This window comes from Mixophyes fleayi, chromosome 9, assembly GCF_038048845.1.
Source record: "Mixophyes fleayi isolate aMixFle1 chromosome 9, aMixFle1.hap1, whole genome shotgun sequence".
NCBI classification, from domain to species: Eukaryota; Metazoa; Chordata; class Amphibia; order Anura; family Limnodynastidae; genus Mixophyes; species Mixophyes fleayi.
In genome coordinates, this window is record NC_134410.1 from 36,812,899 (window position 1) to 36,839,543 (window position 26,645).

Here is a 26,645-nt window from a genome sequence, read left to right on the forward strand (position 1 = left end):
ACAGTACAAGTTCCTGCAAAGCGAGTTTTGCAGTGGAACACACTGTTTACAGAAGATTCAGCAATACCATCTTTGAATTCCACTTTTACGCCACCATTCTGTACTGTATTTGTAAATTTGCATTTCAGAGAATTTGTAGCTTGGTAAGAGCTGGAAAAGTGACAGTGAATTCAATCTGCTCTTGTGTCTGTGTATGTGTGTGTTAGGGAATTTAGACTGTAAGCTCCAATGGGGCAGGGACTGATGTGAGTTCTCTGTACAGTGCTGCGGAATTAGTGGCGCTATATAAATACCTGATGATGATGATGATGAAGGTGTGGTTGGGGTAGGGACAGGCCAAATTCTGCTGGTGAAATGAGAGACATTTCATTGCCAAATGTTAGGTTTGTTTTTTTTTCCCTCATTCTTCTCTGGGCTCAGCGCTGTAATATCTCATCACAATTGGCTGACGTTGCATATTTACCACCAGATTGGGGAGAGCATATCTGTCATCCTGTCAGCATCTTATATTTGTCACTGGATAGTGTTCAGCTTTGAATACAAGTCATGATAGCAGCAGCTATGATCTTTAAGTCAGTCCAGAAACTTTGAAATATAATACAGACTCAGCGCTTGCTTATGGTCTTCAGTACAGTGTTTGTTTTATGTCTAAAGAACTCACAATAAATATATTTGACTGGTGAGGGTTCTATGTCACTCAAATCTGCTTTGGAATTGAATGTTAAACACAATATTAGTATGGCTTAAACTACCATGCAGTCATGCATGCTACATAGCTATGTAATAAAGAGTTAGAGTTATAGTAAAGACCTTACTGTAAAATAACGTTAAACATTGACGGATAAACACAATAAAAATAGCAGCCACTCGAGTGCTGCTTATATATGGCAGCAGAAGTTCATCAGTGTAATTGATCACAAACAAATGTCCAGAGAAATGAGAGTCAGGGTTGTGGCTCAAATACTTGGAGTAACAAAGTGCAGGAAGTCTTCCTCCATATGGGTATGTGATCCTGGGATGTTGCAGAGTGAAGGTACCTTCCTCTGTTGCAGGTGTACAGGCTCGAACAACACATCAATGTTTATTGTTATTTTACATTAATCCCTGTATATGCATTCCTTTGTTTACTAGTGTTAAATCTAAAATTCTGACCCAAGTCAGCCTGTGGTGTCAAGTATATCTGGAAGCGCTTCAATCAGCTGGAGAGAATTGACACAGACCAAGTTCTGTATGCAAGGAATATTCTCTAGTTTATTGATACAAAGATACAGGTTTTTATAGGCTACTGAATAAATGAATCCTACGTCATATGCATACAATAGTTTATACCACTAGTTTATGAGAAGCGCTACTGATTAACTTTCTCACGTATTCTTGAGGTGTTTACTTTTCTCCCCCTTCTAAGGACAGATGAGCCTATTATTTCTTATCTCAAGGGGAGTTGGAGATATGCTATGTGCAACACCATGGATACAGCTCCCATACTACCAGCTGGATATGAAGCTCATTATTGTTTTCATAACTGGTTACATTCTTCAGGTGTTCTCTATTAGTTCAACTTCAAGGCCATAGGCTCACATATTGCAAAACTGCAAGTTAACAGAAAAATGAATAATCTCTTCTAGCAAATAATATTTCTATACAAGTTACAATAAAATGGCTGAACAAAGGCCTTATGAGGCGTTAACAAAAAATCATATTTAACATTTCCCATCTTTTATTCAATTTTCGACCCTTTCTCCTCCTACCTACCTAATCCTATCTATAGAACCACATTCTTAATAAGCAGGTACTTATACACATGTAGGAGGCCACATGCATAGAGTTGGTCCCCTTAGGAATCTGTCAACTCATCCCCCACTAATAAGCCTGTGATCCTCCCTGTCCTAACTTGATTTATGAGGAGATGCATTTTGGCAAATGTCCATGTCTAGAAAAGATGGTTTCTTAGAAGATGGTTTCTTAAAAGATGGTTTCTTAAAAGATAGTTAATGAGTCTATAGTAGTTCAGCAGGCCTTGCATGTCCTTTGTTCAATCTTCAGTAGTTTCTTGTTGCAAACTCTGCAGTTCTTTGGCTTTGCTAGTCCAAATAATTCATGACACTCATAGTCTGGTCAGGTTTCAGAAGTAATTTCTGTGATCATCAGAGGTTCGGGATTTTCAGTGGTTCCCTTTTTGGAGAGACAACAATCAAGTGTCAGTAACTTCTTAATCAGCCATATATTTAGTTTCATTATCACCTATACGATCAACAGGATTGCTAAACCATTTGCTACTAATGCCAATATTTCCAATATCCAACATGAATCATTACTGACAACTTTACCAATGAGGTTATGCATCTGCACAAAGACATTTTCAGAGTTTACTCTACTATGAGTGCAAATTGTTGAGCACTCCTTCCCATATGTTTCTCACAGTGGCATAGGCAATATGTCACTTAACTGTCTGTTTCATACTGGGTTAGGGAGGCCTTAATCCCTACTTCAGTCACAATTATTCTGGCAAGACATATCAATACAATGAGACAGTCATTTCTATTTATCAGAACAAGACTCCCCTGATTTGAAGACTTTGCAGTGTTATGCGTGAATCCAGGTGTCTCTTTCCTGTACTTTCACTGCCATGGGAGTCGTCAACAGGACTTGATAAGGACCCTTGTATCTGGGTTCAAGACTTCTCCTGATGTGCTTTCTCACCACCACCCAGCCCCCCAGGGTGCAGTTTATGGGTACCTGTATCAAAATTAGGGTTTGCAATGGAGGAGAATATTTGACCATGTATTTCAGTTAGTTGTTTCTATAATAAGGCAACATAATTCAACAAATCACTATATACATGGTGTAGTTGCTATGGAAAATAACAGCCTGTTCTGTTTGCTGTGCCAAACAATATCTCATATGGTGTTAAACCTGTGTCTTTCCTAGCAGTATTTTTTACTGAGTGCAGGTAAACATGAGATCCATGGCAGACCTGTTTCAGCCATTATTTTCTGCATTTTCAATTTCAGTGTACCATTAAGGCGCTCCATACATCCTGAACTTTGGGATCTGTAGGGGGTGTGATAGTTTCTGGAATCCTTGCCCCGTAAAGTGTATCCCTCTGTCACTTACAATGACCTCTGGTACACCATATCATCAGATTACCTCATTCGCAATTTTCTTGGCTAATGCTTTAGCATTTGCTTTTCTATACAGCCATGTCTCCAGCCAGTGACTAAAGAAGTTGACACAGACAAGCACATTCTCAAAGCCCGAGCATTTGGGAAGTTATAAAGTCTATCTGTATCCTCTTATAGGGATATTATGTCTGGGGTGTGCTTTTCCATAGGACAGACTTACTCGGGTTACTTTGTGCACAGACTAGGCATTCTGCCACTAACGACTGTGCTGCTTGGGCGAACCCTGGTACTATCCATAAGCTGCTAGTGAGTACAACCATAGCATCTTTTCCCAGATGCACTTTCTCGTGTGCTATATTGGCCATAATGGGATAAACTACTTTTGGCAGACACAAACGCTGACCTTTACACCACTCCTTGCACTTCTAGTGCTCCATGTATTGCCCAAGTCTTTTTCTTATTTTCTGTTGCTTGTCTTTCCATAAGTTGGAGTGTGCTCTGGTCAAACAGGGGTCAGGGGGTCACCATGTAAATAGACTCCCCTTGGGGTACTGGGGCTATGGCGGCTTCTCGTGCGGCCTGGTCTATTTCACTTAGCTTCGGGGGTAGTATCTCTGTGTGTGTCTTCATCTTCATCACTGTTTGGAGGACAGCTGGAATGAAGTGAACAATGCCCTGGTATGTTCATCATATTGACTGGTTTGCTTGCTGAACCCATAAGGTCCCTACTTTTCCATACAGGGCCATAATCATGCGCAATTACAAATGCATAACTTGAATCAGTGTAAATATTTACTCTTTGTCCTTTTGCATATATGCATGCAAGTGTCAGGGCCTTTAGTTCAGCTTCTTGTGCTGACATGTGACTCGGTAGAGTCTGTTGAATCACTATTTCTGTGTGTGTGGTTACAGCACACCCTGTATACGGGACAGGATCTATGTGATAGTGTGAACCATCTACAAAAAGAGTGATGTCTGCATCTGGTAATGGTTTATCTTTAATGTGAGATAAAACCAGAGATTCTTGTTTCATTAGTTCTATGCAATCATGTTCAGAAAAATTTTGTTTGCATTTTTTTTTTTCCTTTCTTTCTGTTCAAGCTGGAATGGAATTCCCCCAAATCCCTAGGGTAACCCCAATATATACAGGTACTTCTCCCATCTTTTGAAACTTGCTGCAATAAGGCAGCAGGATTCAACATTGTGCACTGCTTAAGTGTAACGTTACTGGGAGTAAGCAGTGCTACTTCATTAGGATAGGCTTCAGTAAGGAGCATGTGGAATCCAAGGAAAAGGTTCTTGGTTTCTGAGTTCCACAAAGTTTACACTCATTAGATGGAGTGTACAGTACAACGGTTAAGACAGATGTGGTAACTTTAATTCTTCTGGAAGAGAAACACTTAGCTTAAATAACCTGTTAATAAGCCACATCATCAGTTCTATTAGTGTATATAATAATGTGTTGGGCCACAATACTCACAAACACATTCCTGCATTGGGTGTAAACCCCTGTAGTCATGGGTTGCTCTTTTCTTTATTTGGTTGGGTTAAACTTTCATATTAGAATTTTCTAATTATGTATAATGATCTATACATTACTATGGGCCTGAGTCTGGTTCTTCCAAACTTGGCTTTCCTTTCTAGTCTAGTACACATCTACAGCGCACAGCAAAGGAAAATAACGTGCAATCTATATTCCTCCTGCTAATATCAATGAACTCCCCTCTCTGGTCTCCCTTGGACCTTTAAAAAACTTAAAATACAGTTTACTCAGATTCCCCTTGTCTGAAGGTCTTAACATATATCTGTGAACATGAGAGGCTCTGGGGCCTCTTGTGCTTCCTTTTTTTTTTTTTTTTTTTTTTTCTTCTAATAAAAAAGGAAAGGGAGGAAGAAAATACACAGTGCGCTCGGCAAGTGTTATATGTCACTCATTTCACAATAGGAGGGAATGTCCTTTGTGCTGTATATCTTCATACTTAGTAAATCTGGCCGGTAACAAATGTTTTGCTTGTGCTTGGTTTCTGTCACAACGTACGATACCGTTAAGGTAACTGGGTGTCCTAGCACAATATCTATACTCTTTTCAAGCACTAAAGCGGAGTAGTATGCAAGTGACCTTAGCTTGCGACCATGTATTTGTGTCAGTACTCCTTGTACATGTGCACTGACTTCATAACAAAATAATGTGAAAGGCTTGTCATAATCTGGCAAAGCCAGTGCTGGCGCTGAAGTTATTTCAGCTTAAAATTGGTTAAACATTTGGTTCTGCTCAGAGGAGAGTATAAATGGCTTGCTATGATCCAGAAGTGCTAATGCAGGAGCACATACAATTGCTCTTAAAGTCTTAAATCTTTTTCATTTCTGTAAAAATATAGAATTCCCATCAATGCATTACCATACCCACAATAAAAAGAATTATTTACAGTATATGACAATTATAGCACAGTAAATAAGGGCAGTAAATGTCTTTACAAACACTGATTTACTCAAAACTGTAATGAGGATACAAATAAAAACCTTTTGCTTTCTGCACATACAGAAAAACCACCTAGTTCATGCATTTGCTATGTGAATAGCACATAAACTCTAATATCTCTTCCAAAACAAGGTAATCATTACTCAGAAGAGTTTACGTTATTTAAATCCTTCATTAGTTTATACTTATGTTTGTTGTGGTGCAAAGATGGTGCATTGGAAGTTAAATCAATGCAATCTGGATTGCCTAATGGGTCTTTGCAGCTGGAGACCTGTGAATAAAAAAACTTTTGCATAGAGATTAACATTTATTTACTAGGAATTACTGTAACTGTAACATGCGTGTATACTGTTATCAGGTAACCAGTGAACAGCTGCTAAAAGCTTAACTGTGACGCTATGCGTTCCATGCCTTGATTTCCTCAAAGGGGCAGTCCCTAATTTCACAAATAGAGAATGTCAAAGTGACGAGACCTGGGCGAGTGTTCAAAGCCACTCCTTTCTTATCATCTCTTAGTACAGCCCTTTTAAATGACACTAATTAAATTTCCGGGTTTAGAAACATTCAATCTGGAATCTTGGTTCCAAGTATTCAACCATTTTAAAAGCAGCACTGTCTCATAAATCAGAGTACTCTCGTTAGACACAATACATTGTGTCTGTAAATCATTCAACATTTTCTCAACAAAATCTCTCTCCCGTGACCAAATATTCACACATATTTCTAGATTCTGTGATTTTCGTGTTCAAAGTAAAAATATATTCACTTAAGTCTCGCTCACAGACGACATTTTATCTCGTAACATTTCTTTAAAGGCATAACAAACCCTCCTGATTTCTGAGAACATTCATCAGCGCCATTTTAACACAGATAAAAACAGCATGTAAGCTCACTCCCACAATTCTCAACTTCATTAAAGAGAAAGCTATATTTCTGAACTTCAGAAACAAAATTATTTTGTTCAAATACAGAAACGGCTTGTTGGATCCCAGCCAGCTTTGTTCTGACACTAGTACTTATAGTGATAATGTACATTATTTACAATCTTGTCCGTGCAATCGGACCAAACATTTTAAAACTTCTTTTGTATCTTTTTAAAAGCTTATCATTAAGCAATGAATGTACAACTTTTTCAACCTTGAAACATGTCTCTTGTAAAAAACGGACAAGACAGACAAACATTGTGATTTAAAGTAAATCAAACATCTCCCTTATAGAGCACTAAGACAGAGAACAAACAATGTGAATTATCACGGATCTCTCTCACACGCAGTAAGACGGAGACAAAACTCACATACAGAGAAAGAAAACTTAACTGACATCTTCCAGCCTACTGCTGTGGAACTACAAGTCCCAGCATTACACTAAATACAAGTTAGCTTCAACATGTTATCATCAATCAGCACTCCGGACACATTTTTTTAATTTTACATACATTGTCAAAAAACAAAAAAAAAAACAGTGTGCTTCTTATCTCAACACACTGAAATCATTTACACAGAATAAGGGAGGGGCACATTTCACTTATTCAGCTGCACAGGATCAAACATACATTTATAATATACAACCTACTTGATTCATTATTCAGCTTCCGATGCATTTAGCATATCCACATATATTTCGACTTTTCAGATCTCTTAACTTTCCTGTGCCACCTCAAACAATCTCTTGGGGTTTGATCTCAATACCCCTTTGTTCTTGTCACATTACCACTTGCAACACCTTTGTTTCTCCATCCACACATATCTTTGGCTATCCCCGCTTTCTTGAAAAATTCCCTGCAGACCTTCTACTCCCCCATTTCCTTAAGTCTTTGTGCATCATATCTATGAGGGAGCTGCTGTCATTTGTTTACTATCTATATTACTCGTATTGACAGTATTCTGTTGAGTCCAAATCGGGACTCTTATCTAGTTTCTGTGGGTTGTCCTTGCACTGGACGTCCCGTTCTGTGGACTCCTTGTACTGGATGTCCGTGCTAAATAGCTTCTTTGACAGTATCTGGGACGAAGGTCTTTTGGAAATCTCTCTTACATAATTTGGGCAGATTACAGAATCTCCCTTCTTTGATATACCTCTGGGGATGGTGTCTAAAATGTTCACTCAATGTTCAAAACAATAACTCTCTAAATCCCTCTATTCCATTACATGCTTCTTTGATCAATGTCTTATGTGACTTTTATGCTTTATACATCATACATAGGTACAAACACATGCACTCAAAATTCAATCATCTTTCAAAAATCTAATCAACAATACAATTACAGTAAACAAATTGGGTTAATACTGTATTATATTAATCAGATGATACTTGAGACTCACAAATTCGCGTGTCAGGTGCCTCAGACAGACATGAGGTGACCCAGACTAGGAAGACCAACGAGTAGAAATCTACTGACCGCGGATGTTGGGGTTCAATGTGCTGGGAAACCTCCGTTGTCTGTCTTGTAGCCTGCTGGACAGCGAATCTCTGTGGCGACCTCCAAGTTGTTAAATCTAAAATTCTGACCCAAGTCAGCCTGTGGTGTCAAGTATATCTGGAAGCGCTTCAATCAGCTGGAGAGAATTGACACAGACCAAGTTCTGTATGCAAGGAATATTCTCTAGTTTATTGATACAAAGATACAGGTTTTTATAGGCTACTGAATAAATGAATCCTACGTCATATGCATACAATAGTTTATACCACTAGTTTATGAGAAGCGCTACTGATTAACTTTCTCACGTATTCTTGAGGTGTTTACTTTTCTCCCCCTTCTAAGGACAGATGAGCCTATTATTTCTTATCTCAAGGGGAGTTGGAGATATGCTATGTGCAACACCATGGATACAGCTCCCATACTACCAGCTGGATATGAAGCTCATTATTGTTTTCATAACTGGTTACATTCTTCAGGTGTTCTCTATTAGTTCAACTTCAAGGCCATAGGCTCACATATTGCAAAACTGCAAGTTAACAGAAAAATGAATAATCTCTTCTAGCAAATAATATTTCTATACAAGTTACAATAAAATGGCTGAACAAAGGCCTTATGAGGCGTTAACAAAAAATCATATTTAACACTAGCAACATTTGAATAAAATTAGATTTTTATTATAACTGTAACTCTTTGGGGCCTATTAAAGACGCATCTGCAAATATGATAGTTAGCTTTCAATCCTCCTCGCATTGCTAAGGATTGAACTAACTTCCATATTTATTAAAAAACCTTAAAACGAACAGCAGTTCCGAAAAACTGCTGTTCCTGTGAAGTGCAACACTCACCTTTCACTGCCTCTCCTCTTCTCCTCCCATGCGAGGCCGACTGTGATGATGTTTCCTCCTTGTAAACTCTGTGTGCAGGCGCCAACCGAAAACCTCGGGCATGTGCATAGAGATCCTGGACTGCAAGAAGGTGAGTCATGGGCCAGGGAGGGATCACATGACCCCTCCACAAATGCACTGTATAGCTCTGCTCTTCGAAGCAGAGCTGTTTTCAGTGAAAGTTTTCAGTTATGTTAATGTACGCCAGCTTCAGCTGGCGTACATTAACATGATTGAAAACTTAGTTTTGGTCATTGGTAGATAGCGTTACTGAGCACTCCCCATACACTGTTATGGAAAGTGCTCATAAAAACGATAAGAGATGCAAAGCAAGAGATATCTGCTGCAATGCTACGATACATGCCTATTTAGCGGTTAGTCCCCGAAAACTGTTTTTTTTCAGAGATTTAACAGGGGGGAAAACTTTGATAAATAGGCCCCCAAGCCACATAGCTGTGTAGCATGCATGACTGGAGGTAGTCATTACAGCGACGATCTAAACGCTGACGCAACATACCCCGACATGATGTCACTGAAGCGCTCATTGCCGACAGAGTGGTAATACCGAGTGCATGTATGAGTCCATGGTAGTTTAAACCATACTAATATTGTGCTTAACATTCAATTCCAAAGCAGATTTGGGTGACATAGTTAAATATATTTATTGTGAGTTCTTTAGACATAAAACAAACACTGAAGACCATAAGCAAGCGCTGAGTCTGTATTATATCATCACAGTTCAGGTTTGAATACTAGACACAAAATTACTTAAGCTTTGTGTATTAACCACTATCAAGGAGTCTTTTGTATAAGACCCACCAAAATGGGACCACTTTTTACTTTGGTCAACTGGGGTCTGGCTGCATGATAAGAAACTGGTCACATGGGAGTTAACCACACCCCCTTTAAATACCCCATCTGCAGCTTGAATAGGTCTCACCATCTTGTTTGCACAGTGCACTATGCATGATGATGTCAAATCTCTGTCCCCTGTCAGAGATGGCTTCTAAATTATGGACAAATATTTCAAGGTCTGATCTAAATGTGTTTCATCTGATCAATTGAGTTTATGAAGGTAACAGTCTGGTCTTTTACACAGAACTGAATTAAAAGTGGGGCAACCAGGGTGCCAGGGCCGCCTTCAGAAATCATGGGGCCCAGTACGGGCCCCCCGTGTCCCCCCGGTCCCCCCCGCGATGAGCGCTCCCCCATGAGCAACAGCAACACATACTTACCTGGGGCCCCGCTGGTCTCCGCTACTCTGTCTTCAGCCTGGCTGTCACAGTGACAGTCAGGCACCAGGATGCGATCGCAGGGGTGGAGGAATCATTTCCCCTGCGATCATGTGATCAGGCTGTGACAGCCAGATCACATGATCGAAGGGGGAATGATTCCTCCAAAAAAAAGGAATTTATTCCAGGCTGTAACATAACAAAATGTGGAAAAAGTGAAGCGTTGTGAATTCTTTCCGGAAGCACTGTATATGTCATCTCCGCCGGACCCTTTTTCTCCTGGCCCAGCCTCCCTCCTTTATGTCAGCCCTTCCAGTGCATCTTACTGGCTGGGAAAGCTGGCCAATGGGAGGGGGCATGGAGAGGAACGGTAACACTACCCGATATATTAAATAACAGTCTGTTTTGTAGAATCCCACATCTGGATTGATACTCCCCATGAGGTAACATCACAACTTTATTTCTTGGTTGTCAGTTTGGTTCTGTTCCCCATCGCAGGCCACCAAGTGTTTAAATTACAGTGACAAAACACCTCTGCGAGATGTGAAGCCCTCTGTGACAACGCTGTTGTTTAAAAAACAAAACAAAAAAATTAATGATCTGTGTGTCTTGGTTGTACGAAAACAACAAAAACAGACCACAGCAGAAACAGGAAGAACATTATATAACAAAACACAAACGATCAAACATGACTTTTAATGCTTGTGATAAAATATTACACCTGGTGATAAGTGAGGGTGGTTATATAAAAGGACAGAAGCATAAAGAAGGAATATACAGTGTATATTGTATTGCAGATTTATTTTAATTATTCTATGGTGGAAGAATTTCCACTCTGCAAAAATCCACTTTTACAAACCAAAAGTTACCCACGATTCAGATTGTAGATTGTAAAGCAGTAACTAGCAGTACACACTGCCCCAGCCTAAAGATAAGTCTGTTCCTGCTAATGTGTAGTCTTCTCTTTCTCACATATATCAAATTATTCTTCATTTTTAAAACTGGGTGATAACCAAACCTTTGATCCCTATTCTAAAACACTTTTATTCATATCTGTCTGTATTTGTGTCTTCTGGCAGAATAATAGCCAGCCGGTTCCTATTATTACATCTATTTTTATTGCAAGAGTAAGTGTTTAATGTCCATGACCTGTTTTGGTTTGCTTAGAAAGAAATACAAAGAAATTGGTTCATTTTTCTGAAATTCGACTGTGGTGGATGATATAACTGAGAGATAAATAGTTCTTGAGAAGCAGCCATATTGGACTGTAATAATGACCACATTCCTCCATATGTGTCTTCTTACATGAATCGGGCATTCAGTAGAAGACATAAAAGATAGAAGGCATAAATAATGTTGTGTTAGGCTGGGTACACACTGAAGAATTTTCCGACTGACATGTTATCTACAACGATTTTACGAATGACTGAAGGTCCGATCGCTTGGCCGATTCATGCGTACACACTAGTTACGTTTTAAACGATTAATGAAAGACGGATCATCTGGGCAACGACTTTTCACAGCCATATTGTCATGTTAAAAGATATGGATTTCGTACACACTGAAACAACATATGTGGTCCCTGTAGCGATATCCCCAAGAAATTTAAATAATGGGCTGAGCATGTTCATTACGAACCATCCAAAAACTCTCAAAAAGGAGAAGGAAATACTTCTTCTTCATTCATTCTGTAAGACATCATTGTGTACAGTGTACATTCGTTCACAACCCCACAGCAACTAATACTTTTACTATTATTGTTGAAGAACAGCAAGCAACTGCTCTTTTGCTACCCGCTATGGCAAGAAGACTGCAAGTACAGCCCAAAGGAGTCGCAACTCAAGGAACTATCGGCAATTGGTTGTGGATCGATCAGAAATTTATATACATTATATGATCGTAAGTTGATTGGAACGAGATTATTAAACACTATGACCAACCAAATGAACCGACAATCAGCACTTTGGGGCGACTTTCGACCATTGTGTAATTATACACACTAAGCCAACTCCCGAACGAACGGTTGTATGTCGGCTGTTTTGCACGAGGATTGTACAAAAAAGCTCCAGTGTGTACCTAGCCTTAGGGCTATATTTACTAAGCTGCGGGTTTGAAAAATTGGGGATGTTGCCTATAGCAACCAATCAGATTCTAGCTATCATTTTGTAGACGGTACTAAATAAATGAAAGCTAGAATCTGATTGGTTGCTATAGGCAACATCCCCACTTTTTCAAACCCACAGCTTAGTAAATCTAGCCCTTGGTGTGTGGCCAGGGGCATTTATTTCTTTATTGGCCAGGGGAGTTTAAAGAAACGAATGGGCTTGTAGGCTAGATTAATGCTTGGGTCCCTTCTCCCCCAATGTGCACAGGTTCTGATTTCGGCTTATTTGCATTATTTGATTTTTTTAACATTTTTTTGTAGTGAGTTTCTGCAAATAATCAAAAGCTTTCAATGTAAGAATTTTGGTTTAGTCAGATGTGGTATACATCCTGTGGCCAGACAATGCAAGACAAGTATTAGACAATAGTACTAGACAGATGCGCACAGGACACTAAACATTTCTTATGGTCAAATAAAGAGAGATGCCTCCAACACATTTATGGAACACCTGGATTTTCATAATATTTCCACAGATTCTCCTACTGAATAGAGATCTAAGGCTGGGTACACTCTACAGAAATTTCTCCTGATGCAATATCATTAAAGATTTTACCAACGACTGAAAAAAGAAAAAAAGTTACCGGTCAGCATGCTGATTCATGTGTACACACTAAACGCATTTTACATGATTTACCTTCAGATCTGTGCTCCTCATCTGTTACAACCATCTGCTGAAAAGATTGTGTCTCTGCACACTCCATAGAGGTCTATGGACACTGCTGGTCCTGAGTGCATACACACTGCAGAATTGAAACGACATTGTTCCAACACTGAACGAGATTTTTATCCAGTTTAAATATCAAATCAAATGATACAATGTGCTTTGGAACGATAATCGTTCATCGTTGAAGCGAACACATTAATGCTCTATCTAGCATCATGTGATTGGCTCATAAATCGGCTGAAAAACATGTAGTGTGTATCCAGCTTAAGCCACAAATGTGTAGTTATAATAGCTCTGTGCCCCCTCCCATGAAAAATTCTGGACACCTTAGAAAGTCTCATTAGCAAGCTCTACAACATAACCCACAGAATACACAGATGATGCATAAAATAGAATACAGACTAATATCAGTATGGGCAGCACGGTGGCGAAATGGTTAGCACTTCTGCCTCACAGTGCTGGGGTCATGAGTTCAATTCCTGACCATGGCCTTATCTGTGTGGAGTTTGTATGTTCTCCCTGTGTTTGCGTGGGTTTCCTCCGGGTGCTCCGGTTTCCTCCCACACTCCAAAAACATACTAGTAGGTTTATTGGCTGCTATAAAATTGTCCATATTCTCTCTCAGTCTGTGTGTGTGTGTGTGTATGTTAGGGAATTTAGACTGTAAGCTACAATGGGGCAGGGACTGATGTGAGTTCTCTGTACAGCGCTGCGGAATCAGTGGCGCTATATAAATAAATGGTGATGATGATGGTGATATCAGTATCTTGATTGATCACCATTAACAAGAAAGTAACATTCAAAAGGAAGATTGGGATAGTGAATCAATAACATGATGATTGCACATAATTCCACATGGTAACTTTAATGCTGCAATGCAGCCTGATTAATTCATGTGTATGGTTTTAAATGGCTGACCAGGAATAAATAATATATTCAAATATTATTTTCCAGAATAGTTCCTCTTTATACTCATTTATAAAAGCATTAAGTTAGCTATTCATTTCTTCTCAGAATGTAACAAGTCTTTCCACCTTATAAGCATGTTTATAAGTGGCTTGGCCCTTTAAGTAAACCATAGCTGCTGACATGGAGCTCAAAGTAATCATTTCAAGGTGCTTAACTAAGTAGTGTCACTTTTCAATGCAAAAAAAAATATTACAGTTAAGGAGCCCGGAATATGGTGAAGTACATGATATTTATTGCAGATATGTTTCCAGAAAATGCAGAATGGTGCAAACCAGATAGTGTAGATAATATAGAACAGGGGTCTCAGGGAGATGCAGAAGGCAGGAAACAGGATCACAGCTGATGCAGGTGAACAGGTAGTTTGTAGAAATCCCAGGGAACAGGTGAACCAGGAGCACAACAAGCAACAGCACAGCAACATATAACAACAACAATGACCAGCCTGGTGCATGTGAAGGAACAGACCTAAATAATGAGAGACACAGGTGTACCATTAACAAGGAGCAGAGATTAACTCCAACTAGTGGGTGAAAATGTCCATAGTGGAAGAGCAGCACCTCTGGCGGCATGAAGGTATTGCATCCAGACACATAACCACGGCAAAGACTAACAGTTCTAATCAAACAGAAGCTGCAGAAGGCAAGCAGCATCCTATAGGGAGATGCTACAGACGGAGGCAGATTGTGACAAGTAGGTGTATAAAATAGCTGCATTTCTTCAAGAGAATAATACTAGCATTAATAGGTTTTTCTTAACCCCACTATCATTAACTCCTTACTGTATTCCCTCAATCCACTCCCTCATCATCATCATCAGCTATTAATATAGTGCCACTAATTCCGCAGCGCTGTATAGAGAACTCACAGCAATCCCTGCCCTATAGGAGCTAACAGTCTAAATTTCCTAACACACACACACACACACACACACACACACACACACACACACACACACTATGGTCAATTTGATAGCAGCCAATTAACCTACTAGTAGGTTTTTTTTGTAGTGTGGGAGGAAACCGGAGCACCTGGAGGAAATCCACGCAAACACGAGGAGAACATACAAACTCCTCACAGATAAGGCCATGGTCAGGAATCTAACTCATGACCCCAGTGCTGTGAGGAAGAGAAGTGCTAACCACTAAGCCACATTGCTGCCCCAGCTCACAATCACTAACCCCTCCCTGCCAATCAATCGTTTGAAAAAAGTTTCTGACACTTATTTCATAGTCAAATCCATGTAATCATGTCAAACCCAAACAATATAAGTTCTCTACAAAGAACCAGGACAACAATATCTACAAAAAACTGCTGTACTATACTTTACAAGGGTTTCTGGCGGTATGATTGAATCTAGCTGGCCACAGTGCAAACTTGAACGGACTGTACCACTTGAGGGACCACACCTCCTAGGGTGATGGTATCAACCAGCACACTGGAAAGGTGACTTGTTACTTGTTAAAACATGTAGAAATAAAGATATGGGCTAAGTATTATTGATTTAGTGTAGTACAGGGAGGACTGCAATGTCTAAGTTCCCTTAGTTGCACCAAAGTATGCTACAACAGGCTTCTTTTATATAAAACAATGGTACAGATTCTGCTAACATTTTTTCATAACTGAGCTCCAATCCCTCACCTCAATCATTTACCTTAAATGCATAGCGGTATCCCTCGTCGTCTCTCTGCTTCCTCCTTGATGTCGTGTGACGGCTCCTAGTCACTAAAAGGCATTGAGCGCACTGTGCAGCCGGCCTATCAGTGAATAGGAGCTCATATGTCGTTGGTAGTGCTGGGCCCACCCCATGGGTGCAGGGTGGACCCATGATGCATGTGGCTGGCATGAGGTGATTTATGGGCCTGTATGCATTACATACCCTGCACCCATTATAGATACATCACTGTGTGTGGCTGTATCACTTGTAATACAGAGAGATCCCCACACACCAGCAAAATACCTTTTCCATCAAGTATTATTCAGCACACATTAATTTTGAGCAAGTTTACTTATAATTATGTTTTTCTTATAATTCTCTGGTAACAAAAGACAACACTGGCAATCGTACTGTACCATCATCTATGACCATGTTTAAACCATTCACGATATCCTTCATGTCCAATTGTCTTCTATATTAAAAGTAAAGAATTCAAAGAACATAAAATAGCTACACACGTAAGCATATATGTAAAAAAATTGCTTCTCTAGACCATTTCTGTTTCCAACTCCTTCTTACCAACCTATTAGAGCTCTGTGGCCTGCAAACTCTCCCAGATATTGTGTAGAAAATAAATACTTAAAAGGAATACGTGTATTCTACAAGTAATGTAAAATGATCATTGTTTTGGATTACTAGGTATACATATGAAACAAGATGTGGCATGATGATGAAACAACCTTCCTAACAATGACCCCTCGGCCTCCTTCCCTCTCAGCTGTGCAGGGCTTTAATTAGAAGCCCAATTGGAGATCTTTGGCTAACGAGCTGTGCGACCTTCTGCCCACACAGCTGACAGTCTCCATTGCCCACCCTCCTTCTGATCTATAGCGCTAATGAGGCAAACATGGGGATGGATGTTAGTGGAGATATTATGTTCTCCAACAGGGCTTCTGATTGAATGATGTAAGGACCCGTGATGACGAGTTACTTAATTCCATCTTAAATGTATTTTTTCACTCACCCCCCTCCGTCTCCCTAAGAACTTGGAAGTCCCATACAAGGGAGCACCATAGTTCAGAAGATTTGGTTCTCAATGCCTGGACAAGAACCACTGCATCGCTTGTAGGGTTAACTTCTTGAAACCTGGCACATATTCCCACTGTTATGCCAGTTGGGTAAAAAACTACATTTTAGATGGCACTATCCTTTAAAATGTGCACCTGCACCTGTTCTATACATTACTTTCTCTCTAAGCCATAGCTATTCATCATGCTGGATATAATAGTACAGTGTATTTTCCTGTATGTGCAGAGCTAGGTTAATTTGTAGTGCAATAAATTAAACAAAATCAACTTTACCGGGGCCCGAGAATACATACACATCGCATACTGAAGATTATAACCTTTACACTCCTGCGCTACACATTCCTTATCACTCTGTTGTATTAACCTTGATAGTGCACTCAACACGACAGTTTCCCTCATATTAATATATGAAAAATATCCAGATAAACACAGCTCTTTGCAGTTTTTAGAAGATAATTTGATAGACAACCTTCTTTATAGATAAGTTACTTTTACCTATCAGCAGGTCAAAAACACAAAAAAGCACAACTTATATTTACCTAAACTTGCCAAAAATTATTGTCTCAAAATAATCATTTTCCCACAGCAAAAGAAATAGTAAATAAAATTATGGAATCAAACCTTGGTTTACAAGGTTAAAAATGGGTCAAGTGTATGTGTGCCAACTGCTTTGTCCTCAGACAACTAATAATGAGTGGCATTTAAACTGGATCCTGCTGTATGATGCAGGGTTATCAATCTACCCATTTAATTACCGGCACATATAATTTACACAGCTTCTATGGTTCTCTAGATCCAGAAACACTTATTTAAAGACCACAGAAAATCTGGACCCACACTACTTGCTACTTCTTTCTTTGCACCTATTTGTCCGCTTAGCACATTTCAAGGTGCGCACCCAGATCCCGATCCTTGGAACCACCTCCGTAAAATCAGATCCACCTGAAAATGTGCATGGTGATAAAAATGCAACGTTGCCGCTAAGCCCAACGGACTAACACGTTAGGACCACCCCCTTTACTCATTTCAACTTTCACTTTTTCTCCTAAAAAAAAATGTTGGATATTTTAATTTGTTTTTAAATGAGAGTAGGGGGCACTGGGGCCTCGCCTTATCATGTGTGTTACGTTTTAGTGGCTAGAAATTCACTTTTCTACACTTTTCTGTAGCTGGAAGGTAGTAAATGAGTCCCATTAAAAGTACAGGACAAGGCCCAATCTCCCCCATCTCATGTAAAGGGGTATATGTATCAAGCAGGGGTTAGGAAAAAACGCAGCTTCCCTGTGGTGTGCTGTCATTTTTTTAATACGCCAATTTTATTAAAGGCAAAGCTCAACGGGGTGTGTCGCTAATAAAGTTGCCGTTTTAAGAAATGATAGCAAACCGCTCAGAATCTGTGTTTTTTCATAACCATCACTTGATAAATATTCCCCAAAGTCTTTTTGCTGGGATAAAGTAGGGTACTCCCCCTTTATGTACCTTCTCCACCCCGTTATCTCATTGTAATAATCTTGTAAAAAAAACTACGAAATCTCATTTTTGCACATGGATGCAAAAATAGACCCAGATGTGCACCTTGTCTGCACTCAGCAAAGACCTCCTCTGATCTGTCCATCCTTCCGACAAGCAATGCAATATTGTAATATTGTGCACCCATACAGAGGCTGCCATCTTCACCTGCAGACTTGTGCACTTACCATGGTGCATATTTGCAAAAGTATTCACATGACGTTGCAAAAGAGTATTTGCATTGCATTAAATTTTTGCATGGTCAGAAATGCTTACAGAAGCAAATCTGCAGTAAAAACATAGCAACCAACCAATGAACAAATAATGTTTATCTGTCTAGTGTAAATTAAATAAATAGAGCAAATGTCGGATTAGTTGCTAATATTTTAGTGCAAATTAGCACCTTTAAAGTAGGTTAGTAAATAGCCCTCAAGATCTATATCTTACCTGATTTTTATTAAACATTATCTGTATATTGAATGTACAGCTCGTTTAGACAAGCACTCTGTCATACCCACTCTAGACAGAACGGGATGTGAGTAAACTGGTCTGAATATCGTGTGGTTATCAGGATAACTTAACCGTGAGTAGGACTTAAATTCAGCAAAATTATGTAAAAATAATTTTCAAGAGCATTGCTCTGACCCACGATTTACACTGGCACTGGTGTGATCAGAAGAGGCGCAGACACTGGGAACAGTAATACTGAAAAATGCATAAATTTCAGAGAGGTTTACTCATGTAAGGCCTGATTCATTAAGGATCTTAACTTGAGAAACTTCTTATTTCAGTCTCCTGGACAAAACCATGTTACAATGCAAGGGGTGCAAATTAGTATTCTGTTTTGCATATAAGTTAAATACTGACTGTTTTTTTATGTATCACACAAATACTTGATAGCTTATTTGTACACTGACATTTAAAGTTGATATTTGTGTGCTACATGAAAAAACAGTCAGTATTAAACTTATGTGCAAAACAGAATACTAATTTGCACCCCTTGCATTGTAACATGGTTTTGTCCAGGAGACTGAAATAAGTTTCTCAAGTTAAGATCCTTAATGAATCAGGCCTGTAGTCTTCCCTCTGGAATGTGAGTAAATCTGCCAAAGTGCTTGTCTGAACAATCCCTTTGCCAATCCCGCTACCATTATTGCCAGCAAGAAAATATAATCTGAAATTAGCCATAAACTACAAGCACATCATTAGGGCATATGTTGATGTTTTTAAAATTATTTTATTATATGTGGAGCCGCACAATGGTGCAGTGGTTGGCATTGCTGTCTCACAGCGCACGAGTTCAATTCCCGGACGCCATCTGTGTGAAGGTTGCATGTTCTCCCCAAGTTTGTGTGAGTTTCCTCCTGCTGTTCCGGTTTCATCCCAAAGTATATAAACCTACTGGTGGGTTAATTGGCTTCAGACAGAAGTGGACCCAGTGTGCATACAATTGTGTGGTAGGGAATTTAGACTGTAAGTTCCAGTGGGGCAGGGATTGATTTAATATTCTCTGTACAGTGCAGCATAATATGGTGGCACTATGCAAATAAACAAAAATAAAAATTTAATTTACAGCCCTATAGGCAAACCGAGGGGGAGGGGTGGGGGCTTCTAGTGCCTGGAAACCCCCCTCCAAGCCTGGGAAACTGTATAATTGAGGTGGCTGGACCCTGCCCACGCTTCACACGGCTCTGCATGAAAAGAGAGAGCTGTGTGCACCTAACAGTAGTGCACGCAGCATTGCCCATTTAAATTATGGGGATTGGAAGAGTTGGAGAGAAGCCAACCACTGTCTAAAATTATAGCCACGCCCCCATGCATGCTGGTCACGCCCACTGGCGGTGTGGTGTGGAAACCCCCCTCTACAAATCCTGCGTTTGCCCCTGAGCCCAGTATTACTTGCCATGCTGTGATACCATGTTACAGGCAAACTCCACAAAACATATATTGCATTTGTTATTATTCTGGGCACAATTTCCAGAGCTTTTGGTAAATCAGATACTTTGTTTATTGAATAATTCAGTACAAATTGTATATTTCCTGTAGGTTACACTTCTAAATTTTGTTTAAGTATAAAGTGCATACAAAAGCAGTCTGAATGCCATAAGACATGCAATCTTTGGGTCTCTCACTGTTGTACTATAACCGACAACATAACAGCTGAAGAGCCGCAGATTACACAAGTCTGAGTAGAATTTATTGACGGCAACTATTCTCTATTTCATATATAAAGGGAATTTATGATAAAAATAATTTAAAGGATAATTTCACCTAAAATAAAACAAATAGTTTTGGGTGGAGATAGATCAGATACAATAAAAAAAAACACATATTTACTTACTTTCCATGCTCTGTTCATTGTATTCCGAGCGGGTGTTGATGCCCCTCCCCCTTGAATGGGAAGTTCATGGGACAGGGAAACTACACCCTCTCTGTTTGCTTTAAACATAAGGGGCCTGAGTCATTAAGAAGAGCAAAGCATAAAAATGAGTAACTTTGCACCTTGGCAAAACCATATTGCATTGGAGGGGAGGTAAATTTTAAATTTGGGGACAGATTTATAGTTGAGGTAGGGCATGTCCAAGATCAACTTAAAATTTAGTGTAAAAATAAAGCCATCAAGTATTCGTGTGCTACATGGAAAAACAGCCAGTATTTAACTGCAAAATAATAATCAAATTTACACCCTTTGCATTGTAACATGGTTTGTTCAGGAGCAAACTTACTCCTTTTTTTGCCTTGATCTTCTTAATGACTCAGGCCCAGTAAGTGGGAAGAGGAGGATGCAGTGAAATGTGGGACAATTAGACACCCACTCACAGAGTGTGGAAAGTATGTAACCATTCATTTTGTAGTTCACCAAACTTCTCAAAGAACAAAATTTTTAGTTGTGGGTGGAGTTATCCTTTAAACTTAAATCCATAAAAGAAAGTCCACAGACAATAATAATCCCAATAGTTTGTTACAACTCTCTGTATAACAGCTGTATGGGCTATCTAATGCTGCAAAGAAGTTGAGATTAAGGACTAGATTTACTAAGCTGCGGGTTTGAAAAAGTGGGGATGTTGCCTATAGCAACCAATCAGATTCTAGGTTTCATTTATTTAGAACCTTCTACAAAATGACAGCTAGAACCTGATTGGTTGCTATAGGCAACATCCCCACTTTTTCAAACCCGCAGCTTAGTAAATCTAGCCCTAAATGTTGATTGTCAAAATACTGCAGAAGAAAAATAAAAATGTCGGCTGATCATCTTATTATGATTTGGAGAATGTGATTTGAAGACAAGTCCCCTTTAAATTTTTACAAGTTATAGGGGCAGTTTCAATTGTAAAAAAAATCGGCAAGTAGTGTCCCGGAATGGGCACTGACACTACTCAGCGATTTTTTTTTAAAGAAATATCTGCTCATATTTGCTTGCGCCAAATAGTGACGCAAGCAAAAGTGAGTGTAACTTTTCACCATATAAACAGTAACAATTTGTAGCTGTAATGTTCCTCAGAACATCAAGCTAATTTAATCTGCCCTTTAGTGTTTGTTTTAATATTTTTTATTTTATGCTTTTTTCTTTTGTGTCTGTTTCAGAAATATCTCACTTAAAACAGGACTGGTTAACTTAGGCCAAGCTTATTAGTGGCACCAAATGAATGACATATTACGACTGATGTAGAGTGGGATGTACGCCAGTTTGCATAGCGTATCTTGTGTGAAATCACTTAGTACATGCCCAGAAAGAGGGCACACACATATACCTCTATGCGGCCTTTTGTGATTCTGGCAATTATAACGACCTGCGCCTGGAGAGGCGGGAGGAGGGAGGGAAGAGGCGTTCTAAAGTTGGCCAAGTACAGATGATGCAACTCCAGATCTGTATGGCTCTGCACATGGGCAGAAATATTCTATTTTTTTTGCTCTCTTTTAGAGTAATTTACTCCTATTTTGCGACCAACTGCTAAAAAAAAAGTCCATTGTGCAGGGAAAGTTGATATTGAGTGACTCTTTCTCAGTGCCTGCAGTTTAGAGGGATCACATTTAAGCAATATTAAGTATTGCAACCTGGCCCTGTGCTAAATAGCAAGTAAATACATAGTTCAGCATTTGAAATAACCAAAAGTTTAAAGCAGATAAAAAAAGTTAAAAGTTTAAACAAGTAATTCAAAGATTACTGTAATGAAATTTCCACTCTATACAGCTATTTTGATATTATGTTTATTCAGTGCAAACCTGCGCAATGGACTTTTCATAGCAAGTTTTGTTTTTAACACTATAATTGTCAGATCGCATGGGTACAGTGCGCCTGTCATTCGCATGAGCACCTCAAAACGATTTGCTCACGCCAACTAAATCAAATACGACACAAGCAAACTGCTTAGAAAATACTGCGGGCTCTGCGCTCATTGATTCCGCTGACTGCTCGAGTCTACAGTTCACACGGTGTAACCGACTTTCAGAATAACACAATGGAGAATTGTGCACGTACCAGGAAAATTGATAAGAGTACCTGTACCTAGAAGTGTAACTAGGGGGGCAGCACAGAGATTCACATCTATGCTCCGCACCCCTGCTCTGCTCTCTTGAACTCCACTGGGGATGCCGTGCCCCATGCTCCGCTTAGAAACGCAGGGCAAGAGCATCCAGAGAGCATGGCCCACATCTGTTACACAGTAGTTACACCGCTACTTATGCTCATCTGTTCTTCATATAAGAGCCCAGACCAAAATATCTGGCTTCCCAGTGTTTTGCTTAGACATGTGGGTTACACTGCTGGGAACAATAGATATTTGCAGGTATTGAGGTCAAGGTTCCTGACACATGAGAGTTTTCCCGCAGTGTTGTGTGAACAGCAGATGTATGTGGGCACTAGAAACAATGATCCCATTACCTGCAGTATTTTCATGCTTGCATCGCTTTCTCTCTTTCTTTAAAAGCAGGTTTAGGAGCTCATCCAGATGAGTTATGGTAACAATCTGCTCATGTTGCAGATTGCGGACTGCGTAATCTGCTGGTGAGCTCCTAACACTAAAAATTGTGCATCCACGATTTGCCAGCGTTTTGCTGTGATCAGCAGACGTGTGCAGACACGGGGATTAATTATCCCAATTCCTGTACGACCATCGGAGTAGTTTTGTCATGTCACACTGTGTTTGGAATCTGAATACATTTTTGCTAGATGCTCATTTAAACGAGCCCTTATAATCCTACAACTAGTACAGATTATTAAGTGAAAACTTGATGTGAGAATCATGTCTGGTTTGAAATTAAATGTTCCTTCATAAAGACATTGCTAATTAGTAAAAACACATAAATACATACATATAAAGGATAAAATAAAGAAAAATAAAATGTAGCACTTATACTATGGAAGAACAAATTTCTACCATGTATTTACAGGCACCGTTTAAATTTTACAAAACTATAGATTTCCTTTATCTTTCTGAGTTTGTAACAATGTCAGGTTTATTGTAGAGTTATAATTTTCCTATGTCTCTGTTTGATACAAAACTAATTTATCAATTTAATACATCTGCTATGATAGACAGAGCTTCCCCCACAATTGAACAGCTCTACCCTTTCATTGCCAAAGCAGGACATGTAATGCCTTGCACTACAGTCTTGTTGGCAGCAATTAAGGGGTTACACTGCTCACAGTACCGCTACATTTGTTTTACCCACTTTTAATACAGAAATCCCAACATATTTACTCCATGATACAGTATAGAAACTTCACTCAGTCAATAGTTTAGCAGCTAATGAGTTGTGGTAAGTCAAGGTCCGACTTTTCCTGAATCGTTTGTTTCTCTGGAGATATATTGGCAGAACTGATTTCCTTTTTGCTGTCTTTTATCTTTAGATTGTTTAGACTTTTGCCGGTGATCACAGATATAGTGGTTTCTTCCTCCAGGAATTTGACTGTAGGGCCTGTAGAGAAGTGTGACTGAAAGATCCTGCCGTCTGTGAGAATAATATAACTATCTACTATAGCATTTTGAGGATGCACCTGCTTACAAAAAAATCCATGCAGTAGCAAAAGGAACTCCTTTTTCAAGCTCTTGTGCATATATCCATAGATGTAGGGATGAATACAGCACTGCAGGAAAAACAGGACAAGGACTATAGATGTTACCCATTTAGGGATGATTGTACTGGCACAAGAGGAGACGATGCTCAGGACGCTATAGGGACCCATACTGATAATGTAGGATGATAAAATAGCAAAGATCACCTTGGCTGCTTTGCAATGGTACAGTGGTCTGTGATGACTTGTTTTGTCATGTGCGTTTAATGCAGATGATCTTGTCCCATCTGACCTGTCACATCCATTTGCCTGAACTGGGTGAACTAATGCATTTTGCCTCCTGGCTGCTCTGAACACCATTCCATAGCACGCCAACATAATGCTCACTGGTAGGATGAAGGAGAATAAGGCGCTGAGCAGGGTGTACGAATAACTTGAAGCCCACAAGACTTTGCAGTAGTGGCTTTGGAAATCAAATTCAACTTTGCCCCAACCATAAAGGGGAGGGGTGCTCTGGAAGGCGCTGAGTATCCACGTGAAGAAGATAAGCAGGCTCCCTCTCTTTGGGGTCATCTTGGTGGGGTAGGATAATGGGTGGATAATGGCTAAATATTTATCTACAGAAACCACGGTGATGGTGTTCACTCCTGCAAAAGCAAAGAGGTGCATCAGCACCACTACCGCGCCACAGAGGCCGTGCTCCAGAGGCCAAATATCTGGGAGGGAGGTGACAATGACACAAGGCATCACCAGGACCGTCTGCAGAAGATCAGCCACCAACAGATTGAAGATGAAGCGGTTTGCCACCTGCAGCAGCTGCGGCTTGCGATGGAAAACCACCAGCAGCATAATGTTCCCGAAGAGGGATAGACAAAGCAGTGAGATGATGAGGGCTATCCTGAGGATTGTGTCAGGCATAGAGGGTGATCCTTCCTCTGCTGGGAAATGACTCTGGTTCCCGGTGGCCCTCCGGTCAGCCAGCCTCTGCATGGTGAAATATATAGCCCCTTATCACACCTCCATCCGCTGTAGTGTGATCATGGGGGTTATTCTATCCGTACAGGATCCATTGTAGCCATGGAAAGAGTTCTTCTGTGTGTGCTGTGTACATCCATTATCCTCCCACTGCATCAGGAGGACTCGGAGCAGATACACCAAGACTTCACATGTTGCCAATTAGCAGGGGTTTCACTTCTTTTCCAGAAAGGCCTATTGTAGTGAAGGCAGACATTAAAATCAAGGTCTTTAAGTGAAAATCATTGATTGGTGAATAGACACATGTGCACTCTATCCTAAAATACAACGATAGTGTCACAGGCAGTATATGGTATATATATGGTAAGCAGCACACGGTATATATGTATTTGCACAAATGCATGTCTATATACACTATATATTTATATAAATATATATACACACACACACACACAAATATATGTGTGAGTGTGTGTGCATAATCGCTAATGGCTATATATATATATATATATATATATATATATATATATATATATATATATATATACCCTAGTGCTAATGGCTGTGGGCTGTACCTAAAAATAATTGCCCCTCAATGCTTTGTCTGCCAATAATAATGGTAAGAAGAAGACCTGCAAGGGTCTTCTTACCTGTTGATGAGCATTGTCTTATCCCCTGTAGTCCTGAGGAAGGTGATACAATGATAGATCTGTCTTCATGCCCCCTCCCCGTTGTGTCTATTTCTGTGGTTTGGACAGCTCAGTGGTGCTGGAGAGAAATCAGCCCTCTCCCTCCTCCTCCTCTCCCCTGCCTTCCCAGCCCTCCCCCCAATGCTCCCTTCCTCAGAAGCTATGGAGATGCTTTTGAGCGAGCAGAGGGAGCAGACTCATTCTTTCAGAACCAGCAGATTGCTGCATTAAAACATTTTACATATTTCCTTCTCTAATGACTTTCAATTTTAAATAATGAAGTTGGCAGGGTTTCTCCAACCCCTTGCGGTAGCCATTGTACAGTGCAGATTTGTTTAAACAATACGTCTCAATCTCTATCAGACAGTGCAAATGTGTGCCTAAACCCGGTAATATGACACATATTTACACAATGTGCCCGATATGACACTATGACTAATTACATGTGACGTTTTCCATCTGAACAGACACTGGGAAGCAAATAACGTATCCCACACATTGCCATTAGGTTTACCAGTAATATAATAATAAGTCGTTTGCATTGACAGCACAATCTCTGCTCCTCATTTCATCTTCTTACAGATACCAACAAGCCCACAGATTATTATCACACGTCAATCTTCACAACTGCCTGGAAAAGTACTCCCCCCCCCCCTGTTCATTATATACTCCTTAGCTTTGTCATTTTGGGGATAGATTGGCTAATTTTAAGCACTCACTTCTCACAGCACTTTTCTACTGGCATATCTTTGTTTGTATGACTAGATTGTAATCTTTACAA

At 39.8% G+C, this 26,645-nt stretch overlaps 1 protein-coding gene and 1 long non-coding RNA gene across 2 annotated transcripts; both read right to left on the reverse strand.

Annotated features, from left to right (window-relative positions):
• Positions 1-1,224: 1,224 nt before the first annotated feature.
• LOC142102414 (uncharacterized) lies at positions 1,225-7,166 on the reverse strand. The gene is made up of 2 exons (XR_012679261.1): positions 5,242-7,166; positions 1,225-4,521 (listed from the first exon to the last, which is right to left on the reverse strand). It is a non-coding gene; the product is annotated as an uncharacterized LOC142102414 (long non-coding RNA).
• A 13,002-nt stretch (positions 7,167-20,168) lies between these two features.
• GPR101 (G protein-coupled receptor 101) lies at positions 20,169-25,932 on the reverse strand. Its single transcript, XM_075187300.1, has 2 exons — positions 25,826-25,932; positions 20,169-25,409 (listed from the first exon to the last, which is right to left on the reverse strand). Exon 2 carries the CDS (start codon positions 25,188-25,190, stop codon positions 23,925-23,927), a length of 1,266 nt encoding a protein of 421 aa, XP_075043401.1. The 5' UTR covers positions 25,191-25,409; positions 25,826-25,932; the 3' UTR covers positions 20,169-23,924.
• Between the last annotated feature and the right edge of the window lie 713 nt (positions 25,933-26,645).

What these genes read in the sequence shown, in the direction of transcription:
- GPR101 (XM_075187300.1), bottom strand. Translation starts at nt 25,190, where the DNA reads ATGCAGAGGCTGGCTGACCGGAGGGCCACCGGGAACCAGAGTCATTTC.